The sequence below is a fragment of the Gracilinanus agilis genome, chromosome 4 (genome assembly GCF_016433145.1).
Source record: "Gracilinanus agilis isolate LMUSP501 chromosome 4, AgileGrace, whole genome shotgun sequence".
NCBI classification, from domain to species: Eukaryota; Metazoa; Chordata; class Mammalia; order Didelphimorphia; family Didelphidae; genus Gracilinanus; species Gracilinanus agilis.
This window is the reverse complement of record NC_058133.1, coordinates 192,812,449-192,836,293: the sequence shown is the minus strand read 5'-3', so window position 1 is coordinate 192,836,293 and position 23,845 is coordinate 192,812,449. Positions and strand designations below refer to the sequence as shown.

Sequence of the window (23,845 nt, the reverse complement as noted above, 5' to 3'; positions counted from 1 at the left end):
TGCGAGAGGGAGAGAATGAAGCGGCCAGCCCCGGGAAAGCTCCAGGGACGAAAGAGGCAGTCCTAGAGACTATGCCTGCTTCTCTTCTTAGCCAAGAAGAGCAGCCGGCCGAGGGATTCAAAGGGAAAAGCTGGAGAGCCCTGAGTGGGAGCCTCCATTCTCCATCTCTCCATCTCCGTCCCGGCCTCTTATCGGGCCTTCTGTTCCACAAAAGCCCCAGGGCATCCCTGGGCTGTTGGGGTGGGGCAAGGAAGGGAGGACAGGACGTCAAAGGAGGATGAGATATTCCACAATTTCACAAAGTTTTCGTAAAATGATCCCTGGGTGTCCCAGACCCCTGCCCTCCCCCTCCCTTTCCCCCTCAAGTATTATCTTGGACTCTGATTTGCATAAACCTGGGAAGTCATTACTAAGAACTTTCTGCACCAGGTAATTTCCTCCATGAATGACCCATCTTATAAAGGCTTCTAGAAGCCAGTCACAGTCACAGTCCAGCGCCTGGAAGCTCCAGACCCAACCAGGCCCCATCGCCCAGACCCCACCAACACGACACGACCGCAGCCCCATGAAGCTTCCCAGTGAGTCCGGTGACACAAGGGCCCTTCCGTCTTCCTCCCCCACCATGGGGCCTCCAGTCTGCCCAGAGATAGGAAAGGCGCCGGAGAGAGGAGGGAGCCGGGATTCTCAATGCTCTCAGAAAGAGGGAGGGGGAGGGGCAGCTGGGTTGCTCAGTGGATTGAGAGCCAGGCCTAGGGCGGTCCTAGGTTCAAATCTATCCTCAGACCCTTCCTAGCTGGGTGACCCTGGGCAAGTCACTTAACTGACTGCTCCTCTGCCTCACTCGGTATAAATATAAGCATGTGTGTGTGTGTGTGTGTGTGTGTATGCACGCTTATATATTTATTTACCTTCTAAGACAGAAGGTAAGGGTTTAAAAAAAAAGAAAAAAGAGTGAGGGAGGTGGAAAGCTGAGATTCACTAAAGGGATCCCATGTTGAGAAGGGAAAATGTGTGTGTGTCTCTTGATAATCCCTCTCCCTCCCACCTGCAGACCTGCTGCTACTCTGGCTGAGTGCACTCTGGCCTCAGTTCCTGGCCCTCCCCCTGAGCTCCCACAACTCCCTGCCCCAGAGCTTCCTTCTCCAAAGCCAGGAGCAAATGAGGAAGATTCAGATGGACACAGAAGAGCTACAGCAGAGATTGGTGAGAGAGGGACCCAAGGGATAGGGACATGATGGGGCTGGGAGCAAGGTGGGGTCTGAGTGGTAACACCTAAGAAAGCCTAGAGAGAAAGCTTGGAGAAAACCAGGAGACCAGGAGACCAAAAGAATGGGTTCATTAAGAATAATCCTCCTGGGGGAGGGGCATCTGGGTGGCTCAGTGGATTGAGAGCCAGACCTAGAGACTGGGTTCAAACCTGACCTCAGACACTTGCTAGCTGTGTGACCCTGGGCAAGTCACTTAACCCCCATTGTCTAGCCTAGGCCTTATGCTCTTCTGCCTTGGAACCAATACACAGTATTGATTCTAAGACAGAAGGTAAGGGATTAAAAAAAAAACAAAAAACTAATCCCTTGTGGATAGAGAGATGTGGAGGAGGTATACTGGAGGCTGGGCTGAAGGAACTTTAGAGATCATCCCAAACTCACATTTTACAGGCCAGAGAAGTTGGATTTGCCAAACTGGTCACATGCTATGAATAGGAGCCAAGATTTGAATTCTGGATCCTAATTCAATATGCCTTATCCACTGTCATTAAAATAGACAGTCAGTGGGGCAGGCAGCTAGGTAGCTCAGTGGATAGAGAGCCAGGCCTGGAGATGAGAAGTCCTGGGTTCAAATCTAGCCTCAGACGTTTCCTAGCTGGGTGACACTCTTCCCCCCATGCTCCCAAAACACTTAAACCCTATTGCCTAGCTCTTTCAACTCTCCTGCCTTGGCAAGCATACTTACAATAGATTCTAAAACACAGAAGGTAAGGATTAAAAGGAAAAAAAAGATAGACTGAAGCTAAGAAGAAGCAGAGACTATATAAGGCTATAAGGTGATCTCTGACCTCCAGTTCTGTCTACTAAGTACCTGATTTCTGCCACCCAGTGTGCTGACTATAGCCTTTGCCATCCAGAGGAGCTGATTTTGGTGGGCCAGTATCTAGGCATTCCCAGGCCACCCCTGAAAAACTGTTACAGTCAGGACTTGAGATTGGTGAGTGCCCCAAGCTCTTTTCTGCTCTCTGGGGCCAGGGCTGGAAAGTATAAAAGAACAGAAATTCTTCCTTTCCTCAGTGGGGGTGGGTGGCAAAAAAAAAAAAAAAAAAAAAAACCTGACTGTCTGGATTTCACTAATTCTACCTGGCTTGGTGCTAGGGGTAAGGGAGGGGAGGTGGAGCTGGAGGGTGTTCAGCCCAGCCAGATGCCCTTTCTCCTAATTCTGCCTTTCCCCAGGCTACCTGTCTGAATCAGCTACATTATGGACTCCAGCTCTACAAGGGGCTTCTGAAAGCACTGCAGGGAATCTCCCCTGAGCTGGCCCCTACTCTGGACATTTTACAGCTTGATGTTGCTGATTTTGCAGCCACTATCTGGCTGCAGGTGAGACGTACTATTATCTAACTCTTCCTGAGACATCCCAGGATCTATTTCTCTTCCCAGTAATATAGACAGTAAAAGAATGTTTTTGTTCTTTAGGGAAAGTTAGATAATAACTGGTTTAGAAGACTTGGCTTAGTGAAGTCTGGGTGAAAGGTCTAAAATGACCCCATCCCTGCAGGTCATTGGGTAGCATTTGGTAAGGGGGCAGAAATCGAGGCAGCTAGGTGGCTCAGTGAATAGAGAACCAGGTCTGGAGATGGGAGGTCCTGAGTGTAAATATGGCACTTCCTATCTGTGTGACTCTGGGTAAGTCATTAAATTCAGCTTGCCTAGCCCTTGCCCTTCTGACTTAGAGTTATTACTAAGACAGAAAGTAAGGGTTTAAAAAATTTTGGGACAAAAAAAAATGGCAGAGATCACCTAAAGGTCGAGGTTTAGCCAGGGAAGGCAGTGGTTGGGAAGTGCTGGCTTCCACTCTGTATTCTACCTCTGACACCTTCCTCCTCCCACAGATGGAAGATCTGCAAGTAGCTCCTAAAATCATGCCCACCCTGGGCACCCTTCCCAGCTTCAGTTCCTCCTTCTGGCGTCGAGCAGGAGGCGTCCTCATCTTTGACCGCTTGCAAGCCTTCCTGGAGACGGCATACCGTGCCCTGCGCCATCTTTCCCAAGCCTGAGATAATCCCATATTTATCCCCTATTTAATATTTATGTATTTAAATTCAGTAAGATAATAATAATATATTTAAATAAAGGGTGAGAGGGACTGGAGTTCTCAGTTGTCCCTCCTACCTATCAATTCCACTCTAGGCCACAGTCTCCCTGCTCATAGCTGGGGAAAATCCTGACCAGCCATCCTGGGTGCTGGAAGATAAGTAGGTAAATACCAAGTATTACCATTTAATAATCAATCTCCAGGTGGGAGATGCTATGTTGTTTAATATTTAAACAGCAATGTTCCCTACATGAATACTGGTGCTCACCCTCTAGCCCTAGCCATGGCTGGGTTGGAGGGACCTAACTTGCCAGTCTTGTCGGGGTCAGTCCTACTCTGTTCTTTGGTTTTTCCTTTGCCCCACAGAAAAGGCTCTTTGCAGAACAAAGGAAGCTTTGGCTGGGAGATGCTAAGAATGTAAGCTCCTAGAGAGCAGGCACTGTTTCCATTTTCCTGTTTGCAAACCCAATGTAAGCATTTTAATAAATGTTTGATGAATTGGGGCTGAAATCCTCCTAATTCTGTGTGGAGTTATTTTCTTTTCAAGAATTCGGAGCATGCAGAAGGTATTTATGGGAAATCAGAGATGGTCCCTGAAGTTCTAGCCTTGGCAACATTCACAAAAGCCTGTTATTTTTATTCCTGGTATTTCTCTGCTATGCAGATTCCAAGCTAGAGTTCCAAGGAGGGAATGCAGAGCTGGGAGGGACTTCCTAGCCAGAATTTGTTCCTTTTATTTCTTGGACATCCCCAGACAGCCTGCCTAATCCAGACGCACTGTCCATACTCCCAGAACTAAAGAAGGATTCTTTGAGTCTTCAAAGCCTGACTGCTGCGATTAGCCTGTCTGAGTTGTAACTGTTGATTTCATTATAATTACAATTATATTATGAGAGGCAGAACAGGGTTGTAAATAGCGAAATGTCCACAAAACTAGAATGGAGGGGAGGTCTATAGATGGCAGCATCTAACAAGGAAGGCTCTGAATACTCTCTACTCTGTATATACCTCCATGAAGTCTGCTCACTAACCTCATGCCTCCCCCCCACCCCAGCCCCACATCCCCACAACCATTTCAATTCTGTCAGAAGCAAACAAGCAGCCTCCAATTGAGTAACCACCCTGTCCCAGGGCAGTCCCATTGGCACATAGTACCATGAAGGCTTTTTCTCTCCACCTACAATTGCCCTCCCTCTTGCTCCTCAGAAACCAAATATCCTTTCCATGCCTAGGTTCTAGAATATGAAACCCACATAAGCTGGGCTACAACAATTTCTCAGCTCAGGATTAAAACGAATTTTAGGTGCCTAGCTAAAACAGACTGGGAGTTAAAAGAACCTCATCTTTCCCCACCCCTCTCCTGAAGGACCTGGGGGATGCCAGCTTTAGTTTGGCCTCCAGAATGGTGTTAATGAGGCTGCAGGCTGGAAGAAATCATGCATACATATGCATTGAGTATTTGTGATAGTGGGGGGTGATAGTGTGTGGGGGAGAGGAGAAAAAGAGAAGAGAAGAGAAGAGAAGAGAAGAGAAGAGAAGAGAAGAGAAGAGAAGAGAAGAGAAGAGAAGAGAAGAGAAGAGAAGAGAAGAGAAGAGAAGAGAAGAGAAGAGAAGAGAAGAGAAGAGAAGAGAAGAGAAGAGGGAGAAAGAAAAGAGGAGAGAGGAGGAGAGGAGGAGAGGGAGGGAGAGAGAGAGAGAGAGGGAGGGAGAGAGAGGGGGGGGGCGGGGACACGTAGCATCCATCTCTTCTCCAGCTGAGACTAAAATGGAACTTAGCTACTCTTTGTTTCCAATCCTAAACACTCAGAATTCCTTTAAGGAGTGCAGACACAGACCCACAGAAGGACACACACACTACCACTCAGTAACAACAGTCACAAGGAATAGCAGAAGAGCATGTTCTTTATTTATAATAAAGATGGGGTGGAAACTGGACCCCAAGGGCATAAAAAGTTACAAGTCTTTCTCAACCCCAGAAGATTAACTGCCACTTGGAAAAACAGAATATGAAATTCTGTTTTCTTGAGTAACTACATTTGTTACAAGGGTTTTGTTTTATTTTCAATGGGGGAAGGGAGAATGAGAAGGGGAGAAAATAAATACTTGGTGTGTGAAAACAACTTAATTAAAAAATAGAAATAAAAGAGACAAGGAAGAGGTTTTGACCTAGAACTAAGGCAGCATGAGAACCTCTCCAGGTTCTAAATGATGAGTAGCCAAGCAGTGGATATTATAAAATGGCTCATAGAAGTCTTAGACAGGAAATTAAAGGAATGTTTTGGAAACTGCTCAAATGTCTGATTCCAAATAATCTCTATCTCCTCTGTAAGTACTGGGGGTATTCTGCCCATCCCTCCCCAGATTCACTCCCCAACACCAAAGAGCAGAGCTGCCAATATCTCCCTCCACTCAATGGGATGTTTGAGATGTAGAACAGCACCCTAAGGGGCAGCACAGGGCCCCTGACCTCCCATCCCCCACCTCTGCCCCCAAACTCACCGTTGTGAAAGGCATGAACTGCAGGATGCTGCCTCTGCTGCCCTGCTCCAGGCAATCCACACACTCCTCCATGAACCACTGCACAAACTGGGTGTGAGGACCTGCTGTCCTGGCCCCCAAGATGGAGGAGATGAGCAGGAACAGGTTTGCTGTGGAGGAGCAGAGACAAGAGGTGCAAGAAGATCAATCACAGGCCAAGGGCTGAAGGGAAATCTGGGGATGGAGAGGAAGCATCAAGGGTAGAAGAAGGGAGGGAAGAGAGCAGGGGATGGGGAAGGGCTAAGTGCAAGAGGAAAGGAGAAATCAGGAGAGAGGAAGAACAGATGAGGGTCAGGAAAAGCCAAGGGGAGAGGAAGGCTGACAGAAAAGAAAATAAAAGTGAAGAAATGGGAGGAGGAAAAAAGGGAGAGGATGCTTCAATACAGGAGATAGCAGAAGCTACTCTCAGGGACACTAAGAGAGCTTCTCCACCCCCAGGAGGAGGGAAGGTGGGAGAGGGGAGCTCCCCTGTATCTAGTGTTGGCCAGTTTTGGGGGAGCAAGGGGAGAAGGAACTTACCAAGGACTCGGTTCAGAGGGTCCCTCATATTGACTGTGTGTAGCTGAGAGGCTGACAGAGAACTGCTCATGGACCGGTCAGCTGTAGAATGGGAGGAAGAGACCAGGGGTGAAGACACTATTGGCTCAAAACACTCTCCCAAGGGAAGCCCTCCTCACACCCTACAGGAGTTACCTGCAATAATATTTATGTTGTGCTGATGACCTGTGTGATAAAAGAAAAACTGAAGCTGTAGAACTTGGTGAATGAATTTCTGGGGCCATCAGCTCTCACTGATAAGAGCCTGCTTCTTCTCTCAGGACATGGGGATCAGGGAGAAGGAAGCTGAGTAAAAGAAGCTTAAAGGACTGGACACAAATTCATAGGAAAGCAGTTTCAATCCTTGGATTAAGAAGTCCCCATAATGGCCTCTCTCCCAAGCACTGGGAAAGGGAGGAAACAATACCAGATCCCAGAGATCAGAAATAGCTCAGAGACCAGAACCAGGCAAATCCTGGCCATCAGGTCACTTTTCCTATGCCCAGCTCCTTACAAGGAAGGACTCAGGAAACTGCTCCCAGAATTAGGATACCACTAGAACAACCTCCTTTGGGGACATCCATCCCCTTGAAACCTACTTTCTGTCCCATTGCTCTACTGAACCCTCTCTCTCAGGTCAACAAAAGATCTCATAGTTGTTAAATCCAATGGTCTTTTCTCAGTCCTTATCCTTCTTCAGGACCATCAGCCACTGTTACCTGCCCCCATCCCTTCTTCCTTGGTTCCTCTCCTGACTTTCCCCACTTTCCACCACTTACTTCTTTTGTGTCTCCTTTCACAGAATCAAAGGCCTTGAGGCCATTCAATCTACTGAGTAGCTGAACAAGAACTTCTCCATCAAGAGATCAATTAGCTTCTGCTCAAAGACCCCAAGTGATGGAGAGCTCAATATCTCTGGAGGATGCCCATTCCAATGCTTGTGGATTGCCCTAATTCTTAGGAAATGTTGCCTTTCAAAGAACTGGAAATAATGTGTGTGTTAATGGACTTGGGAATAGTTAAACAAATGATGGGGCACGAATATAATGCAATATTACTATGTTGTAACAAATGATTAAAGTGATGAATACAAAGAAGCATGAAAAAAATCTACATGAACCACTGAAGAGTAAACAGAGATGAGAAAAAAAGATATATCCAGTGACTATACTTGAAGAAATGAAAAGAATCACTCAAAAAAATCATGACACTCTTTCAAAATTATGGAGAACAGGTTTAAAAGTAAAGATAAAGAAAGATGCCACCATCTAATCCCATTAAAGAGGTGAGAGGTCCATAAGTACTGCCTATTGTACATATTTTCAGACTTTTTTGATGTATTGATCAGTTTTGGTAATTGTTTTCTTCTTCAGTTTCTTTTCTTTTTGCCTTAAAAAATGTATTATCAGGGATAGTTTTCAGAGAGGGGTATAAGACACCAGGGGAAATGTGATATATAAAAAAGATATCAGGGCAGCTACAGAGTGCCAGACCTGGAGTCTGGAGGCCCTGGGTTCAAATCTGACTTCAGATACTTCCTGGCTTTATGGCCCTAGGAAAGTCACACAACCCTTGATTGCCTAGCTCTTTCCCATCTTCTATCTTAGAACTGAACACAATACTATAGATATTGTCCAACCAAAGTAAAATACAACATGTCTGTCATATTTTCCTTGCCCTGCCAGCAGCATTGTGTTTAATTCTAGGAACCACATTTTAAAAGGGGCAGGAGAGAACCCAGAAAAAGGCCATCAGAATGGTGACCAACCAATGTCATTTGAGAATCTGTTAAAGGAATTTAGTGATACTTAAGTTAGAAAATCAACCAAACAACAAGCACCCACCATATGCCAGCAATATTCTAGGGACACAGACAAAGAACGAGACAATCTCTATCCTTAAAGGGCTTACATTCCACTTAGAGAAGAGCTGCCTTAGAGGTGAGGGAACATGAAAATCATCTCAGAATGCTTGAAGGTTTATAAGTGTGGAAGCTTCCAGCCTTGTTTTGCTTGGCCCCAGAAGAATCCCAAGCAATGAGCTGGAGTTGCAAAGATGTGATTCAAACTGGGAGAACAGGGAGGGACAAAGGACTCAGAGGTCAAGAAAGGTCCAAGAATAGGTCTAGGAAAAGTAAGGTAGTTCTAAGCAATGGTGGGGCAGGAGCAGGTAGGTGGCTCAGTAGATAGACCAGGCCTGGAACAGAGAGGACCCAGGTTCAAATCTGACCTCAGACATGTCCTGGCTCTGTGACCCCTGGACAAGTCACATAACCCCAAATGCCTAGCCTTTATCTCTCTTCTGCCTTGGAACAGATACCTAGTATAGATTCTAACGCAGAAGGTAAGAGTTTAAAAAAAGTAAAAGAGTTGAGAGAAGTAAGAACGTGTGATCAGAGAGAGGTATTTCAGAGTTCTGGGAGATAGAACAACTTGAGGTAATAGTGAGATCTAAGATGTGGCCACCCTGGGGATGGCTGCATGGAGAGAAAGGGTCGAGGGCATTGAGGTTGAAGTATCATTAACATGAATACCGAAATCACCAAAAATGTGGACAGGAATTAGGGTAGCAAGGAAGACTATGAGTTAACTACTAAGACCATTAAGAAATGAGAAGTGATATGAACCAAAATACTTATAGTAGCAAAGAAAGGAAGGAGAGTCCCTTTCTTCACTGTAGAGATTGGGAGGGCAGGAGGGGTGGAGGGGGGAACGGAGTTAACGCTATGAACTATTGCCTATAGTCACAATTCACTGATGTGTTATTTTCCCTGAACTGCTTTTTTTCTTTCTATGGACATGCAGAATGCATATTTGGGCAAATGTGATAACTGCCAAGAAAGGGGAAAACTACTATAGTCAAACCTTCAAATCTGTAGAATACTCTCCAATGACTGGTATTACAGAAAAAGTACAGATCAAATTAATTCACATTCTGCAGGGATGAACAAGATGAAGTTCCTGGTGACTATCCTACCAAGACTTGTCTAATTCCACAGCAAGACTCCACCACATGCTAAAGGCCTAGGGAAAGGGTATACAGGCATCAAAGGGGAAGGAGTCCCCTTCCTCCAAAGAATTCTACCTTGCCTCTCCCTAGCCTGGGGCCCTGCCATGTTTGATAAAAATAAATACAAGTCATTTTCTATGAACCAAGTACCTGGGTAGGGAGGAGGAAGGGAAGAGGGGCCACATATTTCTCAAGCTTGGCCCTCACCCAAAACAAACCAATACTTCCAGGAGAAGGGACCTTAGCAGGGACTGCCCCTATAAAGCTCTTCCCGGCTCTGTATTAGTTGGGCAGAAATGGGTGGAGCCAGATTTCTCTAAAGAACAAAGAATTTTTACACTTAGGTAGTAGTGCTAACTCAGGTATTAGAATATTATGACCTTTAGAGGATACTATCTGAAGCCATTCAGCAGCTCTTTGGGGGAAGGTAGATGGCTCAGCAAATAGATCTGTAAGCTTTTGAGTCAGGAAGACTTGAGTCATATCTGGCCTTAGACAATAGCTGGGTACCATTGGGCAAGTCATTTAATCCTGTTTACCTCAGTTTCCTCATCTGTAGAATGAGCTGGAGAAAGAAATGGCAAACCACTCTAGTATCTTTGCCAGGAAAACCCCAAATGGAGTCATGAAGAGTCGGACACTACTGAACAACAATAACAAATCTCTTTTTCCACCTCAATTTGTCCATGGTCCAGTGGGTAGAATACTAACTTGTAATCACAAAGACCTGGGTTCAAATCTTGCCAAAGAAACTTAGAAATTGTGTGACTCTAAGCAAGACGCTTCATTTCTGTCAGCTTCTGTTTCTATAAAATGAGGACAAGCATCTATCTGATAGGACATGAGATAACCTAGGTAAAATATTTTGCAGAACTCTTTGTAGTGGCAAAAAACTGGAAAATGAGGGGATGCCCTCCAATAGGGGAATGGCTGAACAAATTGTGGTATCTGTTGGTGATGGAATACCGTTGTGCTCAAAGGAATAATGAACTGGAGGAATTCCATGCAAATTGGAATAACCTCCAGGAATTGATGCAGAGTGAAAGGAGAAGAACCAGGAGAACCTTATACACAGAGATGGATACACTGTGGCATAATCAAATGTAATGGACTTCTCTACTAGCAGTAATGCAATGATCCAGGACAACTCTTGAGGGACTTATGAGAAAGAACTGTGGGAGTAGAAACACAGAAGAAAAGCAACTGCTTGATCACATGGGTTGATGGGGATATGATTGGGGATGTAGATTCTAAGAGATCATCCCAGTGCAAATATCAATAATAGGGAAATAGGTCTTGATCAACAACACATGTAAAACTCAGTAGAATTGTGCATCAGCTAAAGGAGGGGGTGGGAGGAGGGTAGAGAAAGAACATGCATCTCATAACCATGGAAAAATAGACTAAGTTAATTAAATAAATTTTTCAAAAAAGTCAAAGACAAAATGACATGGATAATGAACAGAAAAAAAAGAAAATTAAACAGAGTGAAATATTTAAGAATAAAAAATATTTTATAGACTTTAAAGTGCTATATAAATATTATCTATTACTATTACACTGCTGTTCATCCAGAATTTTAGCAGGAAAAACACTTGAGGGGAGGCACAGGCTAAAAATTATTATATCATGGCCAACTTTTTACTAAGAGCAGAGGTTATCACAAAGTAATAGATTCTACAGTAACTGTGAAAACCTTTCACCTGAATTTTGTTACCTCTTCCCCAAAGAAGCCATTCAAAACAACTTTTTTCCCACATAATGAGTATTCAACAAGTATTTACTAAATATAAGTGAGTTCCCAAAGACCCNCCTAGTTTCAGGGGAAAGGAGGAAAATGAGGCCTATGCTGCCATCTTTGTGGTCTACAAGGATATGGTCTATAAAGATTCTGCATGAGCCTAGAAAAAAAGAAAGAAGTCTCTCTCCTGATGACCTAGGCACCCATCAACCACTGGCACAGTATGTCAGCATTTCTGGGATTTGGTGATCTAGGAAGGTTTCTTTGGCCTTTGACAAAGCTTCTTCCCCATTTCCATATCACCCAACTCCTTTGTCACCCTCTATCCTGTTCCCTCCTGCCCTTCCCCTCTCACTGACCTCTGAACCATAGGTCTGGGCCACATGACACAACATGAGAAAGGAGATGTCAAAGAGAAGCGCACGGACTGAAGCTGCTTTGGCTGTAGGGAGCAGACACAAAAGTGAGAAGTTTTGCCCAGGCATGAGGGTCTAGGAGCTCTGGCTCGACAGAGAGACAAGAAGGATTCAAGTCAAGGAAGGTCAGGAAGAGAGCAGCTCCATCACAGACCTGGGACTCAGGTTCCTTTTCTTGGGGCTTCACTTTGAGCATCATTCCTCCCTTGAAATTACAGAGACTCCCCAAAGGTTCTAACCAAGTCCCTCCTCTGTACCCGCCTCCATGAACAGTAGAATTAGGTTCACAAAAAGGACAGGCAGTCACAGTTTTGGAAGAATCCTTTGCCTGTCCTCACTTGCCCTTTTTAGGGTCCTTAAACAACCCTAAGGAATCATGTATCATAGGGCAGAGACAACTACATCCTCCTCCCCCACCCCAGGCCAGGGAAAGTCTCCCAACCCAACCCCACCCCCATCTAATGCTACACTTGTGTGTATACAGGGCCAAAGTGCAGAGATAACTTACAGTTTTCAGCATTTATGTGCTTTGTGAATTCATTCAAACTGTGGAAAGAGGGAAGCTGGGTCAAAAGATGGGTCTGAGACAACAGGATAGCTAAAACAGCAAGAGAGTGGGGATCTGGGCTTTTTGTCTCGTGTCAGTAGAATTTTAGTTATAAATCAAATGACCCTAAAACATAATAATACCATAACAATCTCTAAAAACATCAAACCCCAACTGATGGTCCACTAAATGTAAATAAATTCTAGTACACTTGAATAACTTACTTTCCCTGAGATGGCTAGAATAGGATTTCACAAGAAATCACTGAATAATGAAATGGAATGAGCTGGAAAGGCTTTTAAGTATCAGTTCATTCCCCATATTTTGATGAAGAATTTTATACACAAAGGTTCAAGTGAATTGCTCAAGGTCACAGAGCTCCTGAGCAGCAGAATCAAAACCACCTAGGGTTCGCCAGGCCTCCTGCCTCCCTAGTCCAAAGCTCTTTACAATGTAGCCTGTTCTAACTTGTACCTGGTTAATAACTTATGACACTTTATGTTCAATATTTAGTGTCTTCTCTACCCCTAGCTTATCTGCCTTCCATTTTCTCTCCTACTCTCATCAGAGGGAAAACTGAAGTAGGAGATTGAGAGGGACAATTTTATGATATCTAGGGCAAGAGGGATGGGGAGAAATGAGTGTCAAAGTCAATTCCTGGTCTCCTAAAGTAGAGAGAATTGACTAAGAGGCTAAGGAAATGAGTCCTTGGACTCCAAGCATATAAGATATGCATTTGGCCCTTCACTAGGACCCAATATAACCCAAGCCAGTCACAAACTCTTTCAGATCTAAAACACTGGGCAAAGAGGCCCCTCAGTCCAAAGCTCTTCCACAATATAACCTGTTCTTACTTGTATTTGGTGAAGGACTGGTCACTCCTTATGCTCAATATTTAAAGTACCTTCACTTCCACTAGTCTGCCTGCCTTCCATCTTTACCTCTACTCTCATAAAAAAAGAAAACTGAGGAAGGAGAAGGAGAAAAACAATCCAAGGGGAGAATCCATAATTCAATCCAGCTCTAGACTTTGTATGCATTCTGGAGGCCAGTGCAACCAGATCATCTAGGCTGGGGTTCCAACCATCTGTCCCCTAGGACCTCTGGGACTTTTAGGGATTTATCTACTACCACCACTTCCCAGATGTTAACACTTGGTCTCCTCTAGACTCCTGATTTCTCTTTTCAACTCCCCACCTTCGTTCTCTTTCAGAGGTCAGGCATCCTAATACCTACCTAATGAATTTTCGGGCAAAGGACTTGAGTTTTCCAGTGGCTGCAGCAGCAGCTAAAAGCAAATCCAGGCTCTTCCCAGAAAGCATATGACCAAGAACCCCCAACAGCCCTTCTGGAGACTTAGAGTGATCTGCATCCATTGTCTAGAAATAGAGACAAAAAACTGGACTTGTTTGGGAAATTCTCAGCAACCCCAAAGCTCTCTTGTCTATAACCTAAACCACAAAGTTTTCTTCCCAAAACCCTCAAATGAAACAGGAGCCTGAATTTCTTTTATCAAAAAACTGACAAAGACGTCAAGGAACTAAAGCAAGGACATACTTTGAGAATGTTAGTGACTGTGGGCTCTGCTCGAAGAATCAATCCTGGATTGGGCTGGATGTTGGCATTTTCAGCTGATTTCAACCAAGGGGCATGTTCTCGGTCAGCTGTACTGTGGGGTGGATGGGAGTGGGGAGAAATAAGATTCAAGGTCAATTCCTGATCTCCTAAGGTAGACAAAAGTAGCTAACAGGTTAAGTAAGAAAAGAGTTCCTGGACTCCAAGAATACAGCAATATGCATTTGGCCCTTCACTAAGACCTAATATAATCCAAGCCACAGTCACAAACTTGCAGATCTAAAACACTGGGCAAAGAGGCCCCACCTAGGTCAACAAGCAAAGGGAATGGAAGGAATAGCAGCCAGGGTTGGCCCAACTACATATACACTTACCGCTTGGCCATCAGGCTGCTTGTGTTCACATCAGAGAGCAGTCCTTGTTTACTACACTCCTGGAGTAACAGGTTGATACAATCACAGCTGAGAGGAAAAAGAGGAGAGGTAGGGAAGGAAGTGTTGAAATGGACAGGCAGGGGAACCTTTAAAGCAGAGGGAATCTAGCTTGTTCAGACTTGCTCCAATTCTAGAAGCAGAGACAAGCTTCTCTAGGGGCCTGAGAAAGGGAAGGAAAGAAATAAAATACTACACTGTGAATAGGCTGCAGGTCTGCCTTCCCCACCTGGGACAGGTTTACCTAACTGATATGGAATCCTGATCAAGGTCTCTTCTCCCAGTCTTTCCTGGGAAAGGAAGGATCTAAAGTGAATGGCCTAGGAGATGAGACATCTTGAGTTATAACAGTCTGAAAGTATGTAGTTAGCCTATACCTGACATTAAAGATCTAGGAGGGGACTCTAGAAACAGAATGGATTTTGTTGGACACATCAAGAAAGACAGAAACCATGGAAGCACTCACTTGCAACGCTGGTCAGCCTTGTCTAGCAAGGGTGTGAGCTTCAGCAGGAATTCAAAGGCACAATTGACATCTTCAGTGAAGTCCTACAAAGAGCCAGAAACCCCAATCTGGGCTGCATGCCTCCTTTTCCATTTCTGGTCACACATGGCAATGTCTAGACCCAGGTGTTATTTTGCTAGGCCTATGGCCCAGGCCAACTGGCTGGGTGTGGCCAATGTTATGAAGGAAAGAGAAGTGGCAACCTGCCTATTCTGGTAGGATGATGATGGGGGTGTGGGGAGGGGAGGGGTAAAGGGTAAGGTTCTTAAATAAAACAAGGAAAATACATAGAATTACAAAGGAAACTACATTGAAAGGCAGTTTTCAAAATATTTTTAATGTACAAGTTCCTGATGCAAGGGCAAACAACTCAGCTTCCTAAAGAATTCTCAGTTGCCCAGCTTGCACATATGTGGTCCTTCTTTCTCAGTGATATCCAGTTTTCTTGCTAAGCTATAAATGTTCCCTCTCCTTCTAGGCTCTCCTAAGGCCTTCTCCTTTTACCACAATGCTGAATATAAGCCCTCTCCAGGACAGGGCAACTCACCTTGTCCCCCTGAGGATATTTCTTCAGTTTCACCAAAACCTGAGGAATCTATAGGGAGAAGAAGGAAGAAAAAAGCCACAGGGCAATTAATTTCTTCTTTCTTCCACTTGGCCCAGGAAAAGAAGTCCCATCCCAGGCAAAGAGAGAAACATGTCTGTCCCAGTAGCAAATAAACAATTACAGTTGCCAGACCAGAAAGAGGGCCCAGTGTATGTCAAAGCACCCTAAGCCTGTCTCACCCAGCTGCAAGAAGGTTCTGTGGCTTAAGTCACACGGTCAAAGAAGTAGATAGCAATGAGTATGACTCCAAAGAGCTATGGGGCAACACCATGTATCTCCATGCTCTGGCTCTCACCCCATCCTTCTGCACTAAAGTAGCAACTGCTGACCTAAAAGATTCCTATGTTGAAGAACAAAAGGGTCAGTCATGGAGCTCAACTTAACTAATTTAAAGCTCAAGAAAAAATAAAGAGAAACCTGGCAAAAGCTAATAGCAGAGGGAGATCTTTTGGGTTGCAAAGTGTCCCTCTTCCCATTCCTTCCCCTAGTACCTTCAGAAAAGTAAAGGCTGTCCACTTGAGCTCCTCAGTGCCCTCAGGAGATTCAATGAGTCCAACAAAACAAGCTTTCCAGATCTCGAGGACAAAGAGTGGGGAGGGAATACGCTAAAGTGGAAAACAAAACCAATAATATCCATTTAGGGGCTGGGGGGACCAGACCAAGGAACTCCTGATGGGGACCCTTCTTCTCCAGGACAGATCAGCACCAACTGCAGTTCCTGTGAGATAAAATGACTTTCCCTAGACCATAACATCAATATGTGTTCCCAAGGAGACCCTAAACTCACATCTTCTTGACTTGAAGGCCAGCCTCAAGTCACTATGTCCTCATATTTAAATTAGTGTCTTAAAGTTTCCAAAACACTTAACAACCCTAAGAGGTAATCAGTTTTATACTCTCATCCTATAGGTGAAGAAACTGAAGGTGAATAGACAAGATCCAAACAACTAATAAGATTTTAAACTTGATCTTTCTGACTTGTGCCAGAATGGAAGAATCCTTCACCAGTTTCTAAGAACTAAAAGATTCAGGGACAATCTCAAAGTATATTAGAATGGAGATCCTAAACCTTTGAGCCCCCTCCTCATAATAAACACTCTGGGATCTATCAGAAAATATCTACAGGCTTCTCATCCCAAATGTAGTTCAATGATCTCATTTCTAGCTGACTAGGCTAAGGATGAAGGTACACATTGTTCCCCTGTGTCCTCATACCTGCATCCTCTTCACCATCATCAGCTGTTCCACCAATGGCTGCATCTCTCCTGTCAGGTTCATGGTGCCCTCCAGGAGGACCACAGCATGCACTGTGGGAAACCCAGTCTTGTGCAGCTGCTCTGAATGCATAGATAACATGATGGGAATGCTGCAAAGAAGAGGAGACAAAATTCAGGCAAGGGAGTAAAAAGCAGAGATTAGAAGAGTTCAAACCTATATGAGACATTTGGGCTCTTGGAACTATCATTTTTCCCAATGGGCTCACAAATTGAGCCATCCCCCAACTCCTTTTTTTTAACACAAAAACAAACATTTTATTGATACCATTTGCTTTTACATCACACACATTTCCCAAAGTATTACTTTCCCCATCCCCTCATCCCCAAAGAACCATCCTTTATGATAAAGAATTTAAATTTAGGTACCTTCTAATGAGAGCTCCACACTCTTCTGCTTGACTCTGAAGATGGCAATTGCTAAGGCTGGCAAAGGTTTCCCCAAGTTTCAACAGTGACTGCTCAATGGCTGTCCAGGAGGCTTTTGGAGAAACATTAGATAAGGTGGGAACCACTGGCCTCTTATAGGTCTGCCCAGAAAACAATGGGAAATGCACCCAGGGGCCCAACTATTAAGAATGTACTTTCTGCCTTTTTCTAAACAGGACAAGAATAAGTGGCTGATATTCCCCAAAACCTCTCCTAGTTCTCTGGCATCATTAGAATTTATACTACTTATACCATTACTAGGACTGTAACCCAAAGAGATTAAAGAAAAAAGGAAAATTTATATGTACAAAAATACTTATAGCAGCTCTTTTTGTGGTGGCAAAGAATTGGAAACTGAGAGGATACCTGTCAATTGGAGAATGACTAAACAAACTGTGACATAACTGTGATGGAATAGTATTATGCTACAAGAAATGACAAGCAGGATGATTTCAGAAAAACCTATATGAACTGCTGCAAACTGAAGTGAACAGAACCAGAGAATACTGTGCACAGTAACAGCAATATTTTAAGGATATCAACTGTGAAAGATTTAGCTATTCTGATCAATTCAATGATCCAAGAAAATTTTAAAGGATTTATGATGAAAAATGCTATCTACCTCCAGAGAGAGAACTAAGGATCTCTACAGATCAAGACATACATTTTTTACTTTGTTTCTTGTTTTTTGTTTTGGGGTATTTTTTTGCAACATAACTAATATGGGAAAATATTTTGCTCGACTTCACATGTATAGCTATCACACTGCTTGGCTATTCAATCATTGGGGAAAGGAGGGAAAGAAGAGAGAAAATATAGAATGCCAAAAAAAAAAATTTTTTAACTAATGTAAAAAAAAAACAAAAACACATGGTAAAACAGAGTCAAGATCTGGAAAGATTTGTACTGAGTCTATAAAATTAAATTAAAAGAGACAAAGCTTACAAGGCAATAAAAAAATATACTGCTAGACCTTGACAGGGTATAACATTATCACAGAGGTAGAAGATTGAGAATTGATGGCAGCTGGTACAGCCAGATGTCCCACAAAGTACTCCTGTCTCTGGTTACTACAGGGTGGCCTAGAATCTTGAGTTCTAATCAAGCTGTTCTCCATACTTTCCCTCACAGTCTCCATGCCTTTGCATTTGTCCTTCTCTCCAGAATGCCATTCCTGTTCATCTCCAACTACCCAAATTCTATCTATCCTTCAAGTCTCTTCCCAAATTACTTCAACTCAGAATGATCTTTCTGGTTCTTCTCTAAACTTCTGTTGCATTTCACCTGATATTTAAGTACATTTAAAAAAAAAATTATACCAGAAAGATCACTGGACTTATGAATCGAAAGAAATGCATTATTTGAATCTCAAGCTCTAACACTTCTGAGATGTTATCTGGGCAAGTCACTGAAACAGAGCCAAAACTGCCTCATCTATAAAATGAAGACAATATTATTTGCACTAAATAACTTATGCAGTTGTGAGTTAGTATTATGACCAATGAAGTGATTGGTATTCATCATGGAATTCTTGAGAATCAAACACTAAACAGAACCATAAAACTGAAACCTCAAATATTACAAGAACAACAAAATATAAGCAATGAGATCCAGTAAGACCTTAATCTGGTTTTATCTGGTATCCATCTTTATGAACTTCTCACATATAAAAGTTTTCATAATTAATATTATCTAGTAAATCAAAATTTCGAAGCCTGTCCTTCTCTAGAGTTAACATCTATCTAATTAGTTAAAATCTGGGCACTTAAATGCAAACCATTTCAAAGCATGTCCCCAAAGATATGTATGTCTTTTTGCCTCTAGGGACTCAAACTGCTCCCATAGTCAAAGTTTTTCTTTTCTGCCTCTGGAAGTTCTGGGTATTACATAAGATAGTATAAGTAAATGAGCATTTGACACATAAAAGCATGAGATCATGGGCATTTAAAATGACAAGTATACATATCTGGGATTAATTTATTTCCAAACAACAAACTAACAAAATAATGAAGGCCAGGCTATGAAGTAATTCTTCCTCTTTGTTGTTTTGTATTAATTTTCTCATTCATAACTGCATCATAGCTCTTTGATTACAGGGATATGTATATCTACACTTATTTTGCATCCCTAGTAGCACTGAGCACATTAATAGAGATGTTGTAGTTATTCACTAAAAATCTCTTGGTTGAATTATAGGGAAGACAGAAGGAATGATTGAGGAGAAAAGGGAGGAGGAAGAGTTGGGTTAGATGGCCTGTGAAATCCCTTCAGAATGCTTAAGTTTATAGTCAAAATTCCTAAAAATCCATCAAAATTAACAGGGAGAGAAACAAAGAAGATATAGGATGGTTTCCTAACCCACTGAAAAGTGTAATAACATCCTGCTTCAACTTCTTTGACATCATATACTGGGTATGGAAATAACGGTGCATGAAAATTAGGAAGCAAAGATAACATACAGGCTTCCTCCAGTTTGGCAATATGTAGCAGGGCTCGATTCTTAGTACTGCTGAGGAGCTTGTTAAGCCGCTGAAGACACATGGTGAGTTGTTTTTCCCCTGCTGTAGCCCCCATTTCAAGACCCTCCCGAAATCGTTCTGCAGAGGCAGTTGTACATCGAAGCAGCCAATGAAGGGCACTGAGGAGGGCACGGCACAGACCTATGCACTCCTCTGCCTTGCCATGACAACTGTGGAAAGATAAATATAGCCCATTTGTCTCTAAGTCTCTCTTCTAGTCCAGTCATATGGTCTCCCTCTAACCTACTCACTAAAACAAGGGTTCATAGCCTTTTTTTTTTTTTTTTAATCCTGGACAACATGGGCAGACTGGTGAAGCCTATAGACCCTTTCTCAGAATAAAGTTTTTAAATACATGAAATACATAGGATTATAAAGGAAGCTAGTTGTGTCAAATGTGAGTATCAGAAAGTTCGCAACCCCAAGTTAAGAACCTCTGACCAGCCTCAACATGTAATTCAATGGTCTGACTTCTTCCCTCACTCTACCTTAGAGTCCTTCAAAATTTGATTCCTGGGAACTAAAATTATAGGGACTAGGAATAAGAGAACAGGCAAGGTGAAACAAGGAATAAGTAGCCCAAGAAACTACTCTCAGCCCATGCTAAGTTTATTTCCCAAATTAAAAGTCAACTCCTCTGTTCCCTATAGGGAAGAGAATCCCACAAAGCTACCTTAGCCGGTCACAAAACATGTCCATGATATCCAGTAGGGCCTGGATACAGAGGTCACGGGAAAAGTCATCAAACTGTGGGAATAACAGAGAAGAAGATGTTTAAGGCCAATCCATCTCCTTCCTTCAGTTTATGGGAGTCTCTACACACTCTCCTCCAGTAATCTCTTTTGGGTTCAATTATTACCTCTATGCAGATGATTCCCAAATTTATTTAACTTGCCCTAACCTTTCCCCTGAACAATAGTCTTATATTGCTGGCTGCTATACATTTTGATCTGGATGGCTCCCTGACACTTCAAACTCAACATGTCCAAATTTGAACTCTTCCCCTCTCAATTAAATGCACCTCTCCTCCAAATATCTACTTCAATTGAAGGTATTAACATTCTCCAACATTCAGGTCTAAAACCCTGAAGTTGAATTTCTAAACTCTTTCCTCTCCCTTATCCCCTATTTTCAAATTTTCAAATAACTGTCAAGTCTTACTGATTCTAATTAATTCTAATTATAGAAATTCTATAACATGTCTCCCATCTGACACTGCCACCACACTGGTTCTGGTTCCTATCATCTCTCACAAGAACAGTTGTTATAATCTCCTGATTGGTTATCTTGCCTCCATTCTCTCCTCTCTCAAATACTTCCTTCATATAGCTGTCAAAATAATCCCCTAAGACACAATTCTGATTCTGTCATTCATTCCCCTTGCTTAAAAACCTTCACTAGTTCAGTACCAAATGAGATCATTTTTGTAAAATATTTGGCACAGTGCCTGGCACAAAATAAGAAATATATAAATGCATATTCCCTTCCTTGCCCTTCCCCTACTTCCCTATTACTTAAAGGGCAAATTATAATATCCTTACCTTGGAATTTAAGGCCCACTACAGTTTAGTTCCTACCTTATTTTTTGCATTATTCCCCTCTGTGCTCCATTCTATTAAGTCATTTTTGACTGATCTTGTCAAGTTAACTCCTGCTTCTATGCATTTTTTTCAATTCACTGCCCACACCCGAACTGCACTCATCTCATCTTCACTTTTCAAATTTCATAACTATTTTCAGGACTCAGCTTGACTACTACTTTCTCTGGGATATATTTCCTGATGATCCCATGTTACTTCTCTCTCTCACTTTCCTTAAATATTTCTAGGGTACTTTGATCTTTCCTTTACCCACTTTACTCCCTACCTTGGATTACACTTAACTTTTACAGTTTGTGCTGCCAACTCTAGAAGAATGTAAGCATCTTAAGCTCAGGGGCTTTTTTTCCCCCCAAGGCTTATCACATTCCAGAGAGCTAATTTTTTTTATTAAACTGGATGATACAGAAAGAACACCTAAGTACCACTTCTCAAATGCCCTCAATCTTATTTTGGGTTAATGAGTAGTTACATTCAGAGTCTTTAAACACCAGAAACTTTCACTTAGTAGGCAATTCCAAGTGACATCATAAATGTGCCCTGGACTTCTAAAAGGCAAAAACAATGTCTCAAGGATTATCTGACCAGAAAAAAAACCAAAAAACTGCCAAGGACTCTATCACTGAAATCTTATAACATCTTCCACACCTTTTCTAATTATGATAGGAAAAAGATTACATACCTTGCTGATGGCTGTGAGTACTGTTGAGTAAGACACCATCTGAGGGGGAGAAGCAGATAGGGAAGAGAAATAGAGTAGACCTAAGTTAGAGAAGAAAGATCACCAGTTTTTACAGTATATTAAGACAGTGGTGCTGATCAGAGAAGGTACACTTAGGAAGAAAGGATCTCCTGGAAATCTCCTTTTTCCAAGAAATCGTCCATAATTCATGCTAAGAGTATTGGAAACAGGCAATTACCTATTCTTTCTCTGATAAAACCAAGAATGGGTGTCACTAGTACAACTTTTAAAGAAATAACCGACAAGTTTTCTAAGGTCCTATATTTACATTCTAACTCATTTGTCAATTACATGTCAATTGACTGTGGGTGGGTTAGAAGAAAAATATAATTTCAGTCAGAGAATGACTTTTATGGACAAGGATTGAAGAAAAGTATTTTCTGTAGAAAATGATTTATGGAATCATAGATTAAAAGTTTAATTTTTTTTTTAAACCCTTGTACTTCGGTGTATTGTCTCATAGGTGGAAGATTGGTAAGGGTGGGCAATGGGGGTCAAGTGACTTGCCTGGGGTCACACAGCTGGGAAGTGGCTGAGGCCGGGTTTGAACCTAGGACCTCCTGTCTCTAGGCCTGACCCTCACTCCACTGAGCTACCCAGCTGCCCCTAGATTAAAAGTTTAAAAGGACCTTCAAAGTAGCTAGTCTGTGCCCTCATTTTGGCAATGAGGGAACTGAGATATGAGTTTGTTAAACTAGTATCTTAGCTGTTATATGGCTTGATTTACTTTAAGAATACAGTCTTTTGTATATAAGCATTTCAGGAAAGTCTACTGATAAGGTAAATTTCGATTAAATGAATACATTTAGGAATCTAACAAACCTTTAGGAATTACATATTGAAAGGGAAATAACTGATAAAATAGGACTGGTACAACTACTCCTAATATTTATACCAATATAATACCTTCTTAAAAATTCATATCTTCTGATCGTCTAAACAGTTTTTAAAATATAGTCTAAAAATTATAATTTTGTTTTTGTGGGTATCTCCAGTGAATCCAATGAAGAGTATAACTCTTCTAGAGTTTAACTAATCCCATCTTTGAAATCTCAGTTTGGAAAACATCAGAATTAGTCCTCCACCGGCCTATTCCTTAAGAAACCAGGGTCAACTAGATGATAAAATACCAAAATAGGACTGTAGTGGAATATCCAAAAAATATAAAAAATCAAAATACAGTAGTCAAGCACTATTCATGATCAAGAATGTTTAGTAAATCAGTACAATTCTGTGTAAAATGAATGTCCTGCTCCTTAGGATTTACTTAGGCCTGTGTCCATATAAAAAGCAATGCGCTGGTCTTTGTTGGATAATAGTTTGTGGAAGATTATCTAGCCATCACTAGCTGCTCCAAGGGGACTCCACGTTGAGAGGGCATGGAACCAGACACCTTCTGCTTCTAGAGAGTAAGAAAGAGCATACCTGGGAGCTGATGGCGTACTTCAAGTAAGACAGAATGAGAGGATTGGGGGATGGTCCGATCATGGCCTGCTCGAGCAGGGCTTCTACGAGAGAAACACAGAAGCAATCGAGCTGATTCCGGAGCCCACTCCTTTCCATCCTCCACAGAGCTGCCCATTCCTCTGATCCCTCCTTCCCTCTCTCCATACCTGCCAGATTGAGGATGTCCCAGGTAGCTCCCTTGGGGAAGAATTTCTTCATGTTGATGGCCCACTGATAGTCGCTCCATCGCTCCTTCCACGCCTGCAGGATGGCTTGCTTGAGGTTTACCACCTTCATGACTCCACTCTAAGGCAGCGAGGCTAAGGTCAAAATCGGGGAAACGAAGCAGGTCTGGTATCGGTGGTCGGGGTTCCCACGGTCTCTCCCAACTTCTGGCCCAGCCCCCCGACCCCAGAATGGGGCAGCTCTGGAACTGAGGCTGACCAGGCAGCAAGGGCTTAAGCCGGCTCTGACTGTCATTGGCCCCCCAGTATAGGCAGGGGTCCCCTCACCTCCCTCCTTACATGCTCTTGCCACCCCAACTCCCCCTTGCTCTCCAGTCCCTCTCCCCAATCCCCCAGCCTCTAGCTAAAGAACCTCAGTCACAACAGACTCACACACACAG

General features: G+C 42.8%; 2 protein-coding genes and 1 non-coding gene across 3 annotated transcripts; 1 reads left to right on the top strand and 2 right to left on the bottom strand.

The window, feature by feature from the left end:
- Positions 1 to 445: 445 nt before the first annotated feature.
- On the top strand, positions 446 to 3,268 carry CSF3 (colony stimulating factor 3). The gene is given in 7 exon segments (XM_044675102.1): positions 446 to 463; positions 465 to 545; positions 548 to 578; positions 1,052 to 1,203; positions 2,098 to 2,205; positions 2,445 to 2,591; positions 3,104 to 3,268. Coding segments are annotated over 7 exon segments (702 nt in total).
- Positions 3,269 to 5,191: 1,923 nt separating this feature from the next.
- Positions 5,192 to 23,517, bottom strand: MED24 (mediator complex subunit 24). Its single transcript, XM_044675101.1, has 17 exons — positions 23,388 to 23,517; positions 23,200 to 23,282; positions 21,715 to 21,753; positions 20,108 to 20,181; positions 19,375 to 19,604; positions 16,856 to 16,967; positions 16,428 to 16,578; positions 15,704 to 15,817; positions 15,153 to 15,200; positions 14,567 to 14,649; positions 14,044 to 14,130; positions 13,652 to 13,763; positions 13,331 to 13,473; positions 12,056 to 12,093; positions 11,487 to 11,573; positions 6,364 to 6,444; positions 5,192 to 5,954 (listed from the first exon to the last, which is right to left on the bottom strand). The coding sequence occupies exons 1-17, from the start codon at positions 23,515 to 23,517 to the stop codon at positions 5,716 to 5,718; spliced, it is 1,851 nt and encodes a 616-aa protein (XP_044531036.1). The 3' UTR covers positions 5,192 to 5,715.
- LOC123248277 lies at positions 11,658 to 11,762 on the bottom strand. The gene has a single exon (XR_006506338.1). It is a non-coding gene; the product is annotated as a small nucleolar RNA SNORD124 (small nucleolar RNA).
- Positions 23,518 to 23,845: the final 328 nt, after the last annotated feature.